General features: G+C 45.1%; 1 protein-coding gene across 1 annotated transcript; it reads left to right on the top strand.

Moving 5' to 3' along the window:
- Positions 1-7366: 7366 nt before the first annotated feature.
- Positions 7367-8111, top strand: LOC142923785 (exosome complex exonuclease RRP44-like). The gene is made up of 2 exons (XM_076064764.1): positions 7367-7472; positions 7824-8111. Exons 1-2 carry the CDS (start codon positions 7383-7385, stop codon positions 8109-8111), a joined length of 378 nt encoding a protein of 125 aa, XP_075920879.1. The 5' UTR covers positions 7367-7382.
- Positions 8112-12452: the final 4341 nt, after the last annotated feature.

The following is a 12452-nucleotide window of genomic DNA, read 5'->3' as shown; positions in this document are numbered from 1 at the left end:
CTCTACCAGGTGAGGTCAGGCAATTTTACTTCTCACTTCACCTTCCTCACCTCAACTGGTAAGGTAGGAAAATCATTGCTCCTGAATTAGGTGAGAGCCCAATCAGGTGTGACCCGTGGTGCATAAGGGGACCACACCAATGATAAAAAAAAATACTAAACTATTTTTTATTTTCTTGGTTCTTTCGGTAAAGTCTCGTAGAAGATAAATAATAAAAATATAAAACAATACAATTCTCACGACGTTTCGACTGCAACACAAGCAATCATCATTCCTTCTACGTGACTTTACCGAAAGAACCAAGAATATGAATGCCTGCAGTCACGAAAGCTTTAAATAAAAATGTATTTTTTATTTATTTACCAAGGTCACATCTATAACAGCAGCCACTATACCTGACCAGTGTTACTCATTTCTACTGTTACCTATTATTATGATTAGTGTGTGGACCCACCACAAAATTTCATACTTAACTTGCAGTTCATCAATCTTTGTAATAGCGTAATCAACCAGACTATGCTTAATTGTGTTTTGACCGACCGTCTGTGTTGCTTTATATGGTTTCCAAATTTTGCTAAATACTGTTTGTTTGGTATGCTTCTCTCTCTGTGTCCCCTGTTGTATCTGTGTTAGTTTCCCCCTACTTGTGTGTCTGTATATACATATGGGGTTATGTGTTTCCTCTCTCTCGTAAATTTAGCTCTTCTGTACCTGATGATGGCTGCTTGTGTTGCAACCGAAACGTCGTACGCTATTATGTTATTTTATTATTTCTTATTTATACGTGACTTTACCGAAAAAAAACAAAGAGTAATTCCTGCAGTCACGAAAGCTTTGAATCAAGTCTGTAGTGCCTCTTGTTAAACAGTGCTTCAGTTAAACAGGAAAATTAATAAATCCAGCAGGCATGACTTGAAAAGTAACACATTTACATTTTGGGTGCCACTCTAAATCGTCCGGTAAATCGTGTCGCCAATTATAATTTCTGCGTTTATCTGCGCGTGTCTGTGTACCCCCAGTGGAGGAATACGTGCGCAGCTTGCTGGACAACCCTGAGTTGATTGACCGTCTGGCACTGGCCTCGGAGCAGGTGAGACTCCGTATGCGTGCATCAGCTCTGCCCCCCCCTCATATTTATGGTGCGGGCCTGTACCCTTGTCCAACCCCTCACTTCCGCGTTGCATCCAGCTGCCTCACTGAAGAAAGGGACACTTGCCTTGCGCTGAGTACGACGTTTCGCTGGTTGTAATCGCCAGGGAAACGATATACTCGATTTGTAAATGTTGTGGGTTTACTCTCCAATACACTGGCGTGCTGCAGTAGTAACTAATTGACACGTTTTGTTTTACGTAACAAACCTTACTAATTGTCTGTGCCGGGTTAACTACGCACATTTACGCGCTCTTACCCAAAAAACCTTTATTATGGATAATATTGGTCGCAAAAGAACACGTGTTAAACAGCTCCCGTTTAGAACGTCTCATCCTCACCATCAATGGTCAATCAATCAAATAAATCCTAGATTTATAACGTGGCATATTTACCAAAAAGCAGAGACGGAAGGGTGAAACTCTAGAGGTAGCTCTATGATATCCGCTTTTGTGGAACGTTCTCTAACACGGATGGCCGTACTGCTCTGAGATAAATCAGACTGGATCCTTCGTCTCGTTACGTGATGGCGGTTGCAAAATTGTTGTTGACGCGTGCATGTGCCGTGCGTGTGCTGTGTACGTGTGCAGGATGTGGTGGAGTCCCGGGTAATCTTCCCCGAACATCTCCCGCTGTCCCAGCTGCAGCAAGGTGTGCGCTCCAGCCGGTTTGTCCAGGGAACCTTCCTTGCGAGTCGTGAGAATTACCTGGAGGGGACTCTGAGGGTGCGAGGGGACGGTGACAGTGATAAAGAGGTACACGTTTCACAAGCCTGCGTCTGGAAGGAACAATGCTGTCCGATCGTATCTGTGTTCTTGGCATGAGCAGTAGCTCTTAACCTTTACTGCAAGGCTGCAGTAAAGGTTAAGAGCTACTGGGCTAAAATATTTGTATTTTGAACGTCTTTTGCACCCTACGTAGGTGTCATAGCCTGGCTCCTGCCCCCCCGGCCTGTGAGTCTTGGTGCAGTTGCACTGCCTGCACACTCGATAGCTACGCCACCACAACTACAGTATATACGTTAATTGTGACTACTTTAATAATAGGGTTTTTCCCTTTTTTTCTGGCAACAAAACTGAAACCTTTTACAAGGAATCATGTGTGCATTAACCACAATACTTGTGGTCAAAATGCAAACAAAAAACACACTATGATAATATATGCATTGTCCTTGAGACTGATTGGTTCACACCAGGGACGGCTTTCTTTTGAGCCTCGACCCAATTGGTGCGAGACCAGAGGACGCCAAAAGGCGTACGCATATATTGCAAATATTATCAGTGTGTTTTTGTTTGCATTTTGACCACAAGTATTGTGGTTAATGCACACCTGATTCCTTGTAAGAGGTTTTAGTTTTGTTGCCAGAAAAAAGGGGAAAAACCCTATTATATTTTGGTACTGGCAAAGGAGGTCTAATGATGGTTGTGACTACTTTGTTAACAAAATGAATGGTCTATTTCCACCTCCAAAATGTAACGTTAAATAACAATTAGGTACATTGGCCCTTTGTTGGAAAAAAAAAACCCAGTCTAGAAATTGCCCTACTTGAACATATGTTACTGAAAAACATTGGTTTCAGAAGATTCATGGGCTCATAGTCCTACATTTTAAATTGTGTATTCGTGGTATTAAAACTCTTGTACAGTAAAACCTTGGATTGCGAGCATAATTCGTTCCGGAAACGTGTTTGTAATCCAAAGCACTCGTATATCAAAGCACTCGTATATCAGTTGTGATCACGTGACGCTCGGCAGTACAAAGCTGCTCGTATTGCAAGACCCTCGCTCGTTTATCAAATTAATATGTATTAAAAATTTTGCTTGTCTTGTAAAACACTCGCAGACCAAGTTACTCGCAATCCAAGGTTTTACTGTATATGCTGCTCTCTAACAGCACTTGGCCCAGCGGTCTGTTAAGACTATACGGGGGATCTTTTTTGTCTGCGTGCAGGTGTTGATCCAGGGGCTGCAGCATTTAAACCGCGCGATGCACGACGACATCGTGTGCGTGGAGATGTTCCCCGAGGAGCGCTGGGTTGCCCCCTCCTCGCTGGTCCTGCACGATGAGGGCGTCGCAGGGGACGTTGCAGAAGAGAATGAAGAGGATGTGGTGAGTGGAGCGTCAACACTGCCGAACCAAAATCAAACCCAGACACCTGCAGTGTGCGTGTCTCTCTCCCCGTGGTCGCATGGATTTTTCTCCAGGTCCTCCGGCTTTTCCCTCCACAGTTACAATCTGACATGCACTTAGAGTATGTGGCTGCTATCAATTTCAAATGTGATAAGATACTTCACTGAACGATCATTTGTGGCCAGGTCACTTAAAAAGAGCTATAGAGCTCTCAGGGTCCTTACCTGGTAAAGTTATTTAGTTTATAGTTTTTAAATAGTTTTAATATAAATTTTGATTTAAAGCTTTCGTGACTGCAGTAATTCATATTCTTAGTTTTTTTTTCGGTAAAGTCACGTTGAAGGGAAACAACAAAATAATAAAATATATAAAACAATAAAAAAATTCTCACGACGTTTCGACCATAACTCAAACGGTCGTCTTCAGGTGTGTTGGTTTGCATAAATTTATTTTTAAACGGCGCATTTATTTATTTATAAAAACGTTAGCGCCACGCGCAACGATTTGGCAGTTTATTTAGGACTAGCCCATCTATATTCTGAAACGAGGAGGGGGGAGACGAAATTTTTTATAATGTATGCTGTCTGAAAGCCACTGTAAGCGTGAACAATCAATTAAGACCTGAAATGGTTTATCAAATCTTTCCAATGATTGCTAAGATAGAATCCATCTTCTCGGTTGAAATTGTCTCTGTGCTTGTATATGTGGATAGCCTCATGAACGAATCTCTCATGGAAGCCAGATGGCTTACAAAGAACCTTTGTCTTGGAAAAGTCAATGGCATGTGAGCCTACTGAATTAGAACAATGATCTGCCACGGCCGAGGTGTTGGTCCTACCGTGTTTAAGGTCTGCTTTGTGTTCACGAATGCGGTCCGAGACATGGCGTTTGATTTCTCCAATGTAACTACTACCACAGAGGCAACTTAGTTTGTAGACACCAGGGTATTGTATGTCCGGAATCACATCTTTTACAGACGGAACCAGATCACGGATTTTATGTAATGTGTTGAAACGGACCTGGATCTTGTGTTTATTCAGGATTTTGGAGATCTTTTTTGTGACCCCCGCAATGTAGGGTAAAGTGATGGTTTTGAAAGGCTCCCCAAGAGGGTTCTTCTTCATGGTTTGAGTGATAGCTTTGCGGATTGTATAGTCGGAGTAACCATTAGCCCTAAGAGCTTGGTGTACGTGCTTGAGTTCACTGCTTATGTGTTCCTGGTCGGATATGCATTGGGCTCTATGATACAGAGTCTTGATGAGAGAATTCTTCTGTGATGGATGGTGGTGGGAATCCGGTTTCAGATAAGCATCCGTATGGGTAGCTTTCCTGTAGACAGAGTGGCTCATTGAACCATCAGGTCTCTTTTTAATTAGGACATCCAAAAAAGGTATCTTGCCATCTATTTCGACTTCCATGGTAAATCTGATGGCTGGGTGTATGGAATTGATGTGGTCGAAGAATTGGTCTAGAGCAAGCCGGCCATGTGGCCAGATGACAAAAGTGTCATCCACGTACCTCTTCCATAAGGTTGGGCGCAGAGTGGCAGTCTGGATGGCGTCAGTCTCAAATTTCTCCATGAAAATGTTAGCTATAACTGGAGAAAGGGGGGAGCCCATTGGGGTGCCCTCAGTTTGTTTGTAGAAAGTTCCATTCCAGGTGAAGTATGTATTGGTTAAACAGTGTTTCACCAGGGGGGGTACCTCAGTGTTTAGTCCTTGATGAACCAAGTCTTCAATGATTGCAATGGTGTCAGGTACAGGAACCTTGGTGAATAAGAAAACTACATCAAAACTGATAAGCAGGTCGTCTGGGGACAGGGAAATACCCTTGATTGCCGATACCAGGTGAGTCGAATTTTGTACCACAGAGGTGGTCTTTCCAGTGAAAGGACGCAGGATTTCAGACAAAAAACGAGCTAGTTTGTAGGTGGGGGAGCCGATAGTAGAGACTATGGGACGAAGGGGTGTATCTGCTTTATGTATTTTTGGTAAGCCGTATAATCTTGGTGGCCTGGCAGCAGAAGGTTTCAACGAAAACTGTTTAGATTGATCAATTAATGCGGTTGAATCAGAAATTATTTTGTTGGTTTGTGTGACGAGGCTGTTGGTGGGATCTCTTTTTATTTTTGTATAACTACCATCGTCGAGTAATTCTTTAATTTTGTTGTTGTATTCTATTTTATCCATGATGACAGTAGCATTGCCTTTGTCAGCTGAGAGGACTACAATATCATTCCTCTTTTTTAATTTATATAATTCAAAACGCTCATCTTTGCTGAGGCTGCTAGCTGGCATCTTAGCGTTTTTGAGGGTTGCAGAGATTTCAGATCTTGCTACGTCTGCAGCAATGTGACCCAGGCCCCTGAGAGCAACGTCTACTTGGGCAATTATATCATTAACTGGTATGTGTTTAGGTGTGACTGCAAAGTTTAGACCTTTAGCTAAAACGGATTTCAGACTATCGGAAATAGAACTGTTACTGCGATTAATTACGACTTTGTTAACGTCTAACTATAAATGCACCGTTTAAAAATAAATTTATGCAAACCAACACACCTGAAGACGACCGTTCGAGTTATGTTCGAAACGTCGTGAGAATTTTTTTATTGTTTTATATATATTTTATTATTTTTTTGTTTCTCTTCAACGTGACTTTACCGAAAAAAAACTAAGATTATAGTTTTAATATAGTTTAAACAAAGAATAACAACACAAACTCAACCACTTCAAGAGAGACCTTAAACATAATGAACACCGTGTGACCAGACAACAATCCACATTAGAGATGCTGTTAGCTTGATTTTGCGTTTATTAAATGACTTTACATTACATTACTTCAAAATCAAGTCAGGAGTGCTAATCATTTCGTACAATTTTTGTATGTACGTAGGGGTTATTTGACCATACTTCGGTGCGGGTTGGTGAACGGGGGGGGGGGCATAGATCAGGAGCATAGAAGGACAGGACAACAGTTCATTTTGCTGTACTGCGCTCTGCTGCCTGCCATTTTGGCGCAGAGCCTATACCACCTGTTATGCATATCCAGGCTCAACACGGTGGCGCTTCCACGGTCTGAGCTCCTTTTTAATGTTTATTTTAATTAACTTAATTAGAACTCAAGAGATCAGGACACGTATCATTTGCGAGAGTGACCTGGGTCACAGGGTGGCCTCTATATTGAAAACTAATTTCTTTAGAACTGCTTTTTGTATTTAGATTGTTGTCCTTTCCGCGCACCTCCGATTAGCATGGTTGGCTGTGTACGGTGCGAAATAAGTTCTACATGCATACATACCACAGTGATAAAATGCAAAACATAATAAAGTACAGCAATGAAGTTAATTGAAATTGGCACGAAAACAACTGTGGTTTATGAAAAGTCGACAATATTGCACAAACATAAACAAGTGTTAGATATTAAATCGCATGTAGTGCAAGTTGGCTTGGGCAGATTATTTATAGGCTGATCATTGCACAGTTATACTTATTAAAACGTTACGTAAACATTAAACACATATAGGGTGACTGATGTGCTAAGCAGGTAAGAGAAAATGTCAATCAGTGAAATCATAAAGAATCGAGAGATTAAGCATCAAATTGTGAATTAGATGGGAGGGTAACCTTTGTTGTAGATAATATTGGTCGCAAAAGCTTACGCGTTTTTTTTTAAACGTGTGGTATCTGATGGGCGTGTTCCGGTTGATTCTATCAATCGCCAGAACTGTTTTAACTTATCAATATTTACGGAGGACTCCTCACTGTGATCTTTTGTCATTTTAACAAAGCGTCAGTCTCATTATTGGCATTGATGAGACACAGCATGAAACCACATCCGCAGGTTAAGCGCTATTGTTTTGGATTGCTCCTTCCCCTTCAAGCCAAATTGTATTGTGTTATGCAGTGAGCTGGTAAAAAAATAGTTATTTCATTATTTCAGTGTGTGAGAGAGACGCTACTGTGATGAGTGCTCATTTGAGTTTGCGTTGTCATCTCCCGGTGCTATCCCAGCTGCTGCTGCTGCTGTCGTCGCTCTTGCTTAGATTACGCAACACGATGTTTGTCCTTTGTTTTGGTCTCCAGCTGAAAGCCGAAAGTGGGAAGATGCGTCGGCCCACTGGCAAAGTGGTCGGCATCATCAAGCGGAACTCGAGGCCGCTGTGCGGCATGCTCATGCCCAGCCCAATCAAGGAGGTGGGCTGATCTGCATGTGTGTGTGTACGTGTGGGGAGCGGTGATGTAGCGGTTAGCGCGCTGCGCTACGAATCCTGGGACCCGAGTTGGATTATATTTATCGCTCATAACCAATAAACAGCGGCAAATGTCTGAACCTGTCTTGGGCCCTTCCCTAGGTCGACTCGGCCATAAATGAGTATCTGATGTGGCATGTAAACATCAGCGCTGTGGAGACAAAGGCGGTCGGGCATGGTGCTGGCCGTACCCACCCCGTCGTTTGCCGTACCAGCTTGAATAGGTGTGTGCTGACGGCACTCGCCCAAACAGTTTGTTGAATGCCTTACTGGGGGCTCTTTGTGCGTGTTGCAGGCCACCTGCCACCTGTTCACGCCCGCGGACCGCCGCATGCCACGAGTGCGGGTGGAGACAAGACAAGCAGCGTCCCTGCAGGCCCACCGCATCGTGGTGGCCATCGATGGCTGGCTGCGACACTCCCGCTACCCGAACGTACGACTGCACCGTGACGCCCCGCACGCCGTGACACCTCACCCGTCCGTCCCGTGGTCGGCATCGTCGGGCTCATCCTTCTGTCACTTGACGCGCGGCCACGCGGCTCTGTATGCAATACAGCCGTCGAACCCAAAACACGAACGGTGACACGGTGAATTGGAAGTCAGGGTGGATGAGATGGCACCACTGTGATTTTTTTGTTTGAAAGCATGGCAAACTCACCTGTGATTCAACCTAGGTTATTAAGGTGTTGTAAGTTGATAGTCTCAGCCCAGTCACCAATAACTGCACCAAAAACGATATTAAATTTGGTCGTGCACTTCGATTGTTTAATTTCCATCTCTGAGAAAACGACTGCGTTTGACTGCCATGTGATGAACATTACTTTGATTGGCAGAGTGGTTGGAAAAGCACTGCCCCCCTACAATTTGGACTGCATTTCACTTCAATGGATCTTAGAAGTAGCTCTGTTATGTCTGCTCCTGTGGGTCGTCCTTGACCACGAAGGGTGGTATAGATTGCTTGTCTTGTGTGATACCATTAACACAATGAGAAAAAAAATTGGTGAAAAGCTAAATATATTGTTAAGATGTATTATTTGGGTTGTATCTTTGTTTAAACAGATGCCGGTTAATATTCTACATCATGAACGTTAGGTACAAGGTTGGGATTGTGGTTGTGCTTTTCATACCTATTTGCCACTGCACAACCGAGCGGCACCATGGCTGGCACGGTTTAGTAGGCTGCAGGTTGTTTATCCACTGCAAAAGCGGATCCATGCCATGGACGGTCAATGCTTTGAACAAGTCTAGGCACGTGCAGATGACGCTGTGGTGCCACGTCCCCGTGGTGTACCGACTGCCGTCACACAATTAACATGTCGCTAACCCCGCCCCTGGCCCTGCTCGGCCCCCGGATAGATTTGGATGCCTTGTGGGGCCAGCATATCACGGTTTGGTTCTGGTTCGACACGGCAAAAAGCCAGTGGGTGACCACAGACACCTCGAGAGCTCTGCGCTGTCTGGGTTCCAATGTACCAGTGGAAATGGGATACCGGTGACGATTGGCCACGTATGTGCATATGCATGTTGAACTTCTTCCGTACCATACGTAGACAACCGTGCTAATCGTCGGTGTGCTTATGCAGGGCCATTTTGTGCGCTCTCTGGGCGAATGTGGGGATAAGGAGACGGAGACAGAGGTGCTGCTGCTGGAGCACGACGTGCCACACCAGCCCTTCAGCCAGGCCGTACTTGCATGCCTGCCCCCTCCCACGTTCAGCATCACAGCAGAGGTACGCATGAGACGTGTGACGATATGTCAATTCCTCGATTGAGTTCAATTCTTACGCCTGCAGTGTGTTGGTGTGCTTGGTCGTGCATGTGAGAATCCTTTACTTCAATGTTCTTTATTACAAGGCCCACGGGCCACTGGTGGCCCCTGGGTGGCCTTTGGTGTGGCCCATGACGTGTGGCCCCCGACGTATAGGCCCCCGACAATAGACAAATGCGAAAACACCCCCCATCATCATCGTGCTGTCAAACCTCAATAGTTTCAAGATGTTTGGCCTGCGTAGAATACCTTCTAGAGGGCCTCTCTGGAGCTCTCCCTCCAGTCGAGGTCCTTCCGCTGCACTGTCATGAACGAGACGCCACGGGGCTCTACACCTTTACCGCAGACCGTATATAGAAAAGCCGTCGACCTGAAAGAAAGTCGATGGCTCGGACACATCATCGTAAGAAGAGAGGAAATTCACATCGGAGGAAGGAAGGCAACGGACTTATGGAAGCACCAGGGCGGAGACCCAAGAGGCAGGCCTCGAGAGATGCGGATCAAAGTGGTGAGCCAGGATGTGGAGGACTCTGCAGTGGCCGTGGAGATGGTCCAGTACAGAAATGAATGGAGCAAGGGGACTACAGACTTTTCTCCTATAACGCTGTACTTGCGTTCCTGAAGAACACCGAATTGTGGAAAAATCGCATAATTAATAATATAGGGTAAAGGACAGTCCGCAAATACGTGAGATGCGTACGCAGGCTTAACAAAGACTTTGGGTACGTGAGTAGCATCTAGAAACATCCAGCATCATCCCGCTGTGTGATGCTACACCGAGGCAACCGTACAACCGCTTATTCTGCCTCGCACAACGCAGTTCTGTTCACTCGATCGCCTTTTATCCAATTCACATCCATGTTATGAAAAAAATGTGTTCCCTAATGCATTCATCGCATTATATCTAATTCACGATATGAAAACATGCAGAGTCATAGGAGAACGGACTGTACTTTCAAAATATTCAGTCGCCTATTGAGAAGATAGAACGCCATTAGAATGAAGTTGGTTTACCCATGTATGGCTCACCCTGTGTTTTGGTTGTTGGAAGGCAGCGTTTTGTTGAACCTGGTGCTGTGTGTGTCCCGTACAAGGACCAGGCTGGCAGGGAGGACCTCCGTGCATTGTCCATCTGCAGCGTGGATCCTCCAGGCTGCACAGACATCGACGATGCCCTACACTGCAAACCGCTCGACAATGGGAACACCGAGGTATTCATTTGGTGGTGGTAATCGTGGTCACGGTCGCGGTAATTCGTGCCTATTCCTTTCATGGTTTTGTCAATGCTAGCGGAGATGACAAGGGGAGTTTAGTGGCACAATGATAAGTGCACTGCACATTCATCCTGTCAAGCTGGTTTAGATTCCCAGTCATGGCTAACACCGGTACAGAGTGATATCTAAAAAAACTGCCCAAGTTCTCCCCTTCACCAGCTGTATTGACCATCGTAATAAAGCAAGGTCAAATGACAATCGCGACCTATTATGGCATGGAGAAGCCCTCATCCTGCAGTGGATTGACAAAGGGGTGGACAATATTCCTGTTTTTAAGTTTCCAAACATTGTTGCCTTAGTGCCCGTATTCTTGGTCTCTGCTCAGCTCAGGACTGACTTCAACATGGCTCGGTTCTGGCTTGATCTGCTCCGTTGCCTCCAAAGAAGCATGAGTGGCTCAGCTGTGCCTTGGCTCACGCTCAGCTCACGGAAATTCTGAGCGTGGCTGGGAGCATGCAGAGATATACGAGGAGGCACAAGGGACACAGAGGCTCAGGGCTGGAACCATGCTTAGAGGCAGCTCTGGTTTTAAGCGTTGCTTTGATGTGGCTTATTGAGAATTAGAATATTTATACTGGAGGAATCCGATGAGCTATAAAGCTATTTTTCACATGTCCAGTAGAGGCGGGTAAGAACGTTACAACAACAAACAGTACAAAAACATAATAGTAGTGCAAAGTACAAGAAAGATAAACAAATAACCCAAACACAAACAAATACAACGAAACCATCCCCATCCTACCAGGCAAAGCCCACTGAGGTATTGATTTATTTTTGATTAGTGAACTAGCCACAAATGAATAGCTCAACAAAGTGGCCCATCATTTGGACATTTATAGCAGCCAAAATAATAGAAATAATCTCAATGCATGTTGCGCGAGAGCCAAGCCTGAGCCAAGCCATGGCTAAGACCCCACTGGCCTAAGTGTCCACGTCACTGGCCGAATGCCTGGTTCACAATGAATGCACCAGGTAGTAATGGATGTGCATTTCATTTCATATTATTGTGCTTTGGTTGGAGTGGCTATGGTGGAGGTTATGCATGCATGTGGAGTGAGCGACTTCCGACAGACGTCTAGTAGAAGGCTTCTTATTTATTAAAAGCACACAGGGCGATACACTTTGTAATGCGGCTACACCTAGGCTGTAGAAGCACGCAGCCCATCTCCATCCTGCGTAGCTACGCTGGCTGGTTGACGAGCGTAGCGGCGGAGACAGAGCTGCTCTTGCAGAAGAACCAGCCACGTGGTCGAAGACGAAGAGATGACGACGGTAGCGACGCAACCAGGACCCAGACCCCACGCTAACAGCCCCGAAGCTCTGATTCGGTGCTCTTTATATCTGCCTGGAGTGGCCAAGCTCCACCTCTGGCCACGCCCCCTTTCTAGAACCTTCTAGGCCCTTCGGGATGGTTCCCGGAGCTTCTCGACTGACTCCGCCGTTGACCTTTACCCCAGATACGCCCCTTCATAATAAGGCGTTATGTAATGCAGCTATAACCTTAATTACCCTTACAGGCCGGCAGGTATCACCCTGTCATTACACATCCATGCATGTCAGGGTGGTGACGGTGTATTAATGTGTGTTCTAGGTTGGGGTACACATCGCCGATGTGAGCTACTTTATCCGGCCGGGGAATGCCTTGGATGAGGAGGCATCTCTGCGTGGTACCACAGTTTACCTGTGTGAGAAGGTAAGATGTGGATTTCTTCTTGCCACAATATCAAGTGTTTTACGACCCGCCGATTTCATCCTTTCATTCTTAACTTTACGACATGATGTAAAATATTATGATGTAACGATCATCGCGGTACCAGTTTCCCCACAACTGTAATTGTATTTGACATTTTCACCACATTTTTTTGCGTGCTTTTCAGTACTT

Source organism: Petromyzon marinus, unplaced genomic scaffold, assembly GCF_048934315.1.
Source record: "Petromyzon marinus isolate PM22_M1 ecotype Great Lakes invasive population unplaced genomic scaffold, UKy_Petmar_22M1.pri1.0 PM_Scaffold_7, whole genome shotgun sequence".
In the NCBI taxonomy this organism is placed as follows: Eukaryota; Metazoa; Chordata; class Hyperoartia; order Petromyzontiformes; family Petromyzontidae; genus Petromyzon; species Petromyzon marinus.
Note: the sequence above shows the minus strand (reverse complement) of the source record. Positions and strands in the feature narration are given on the sequence as shown.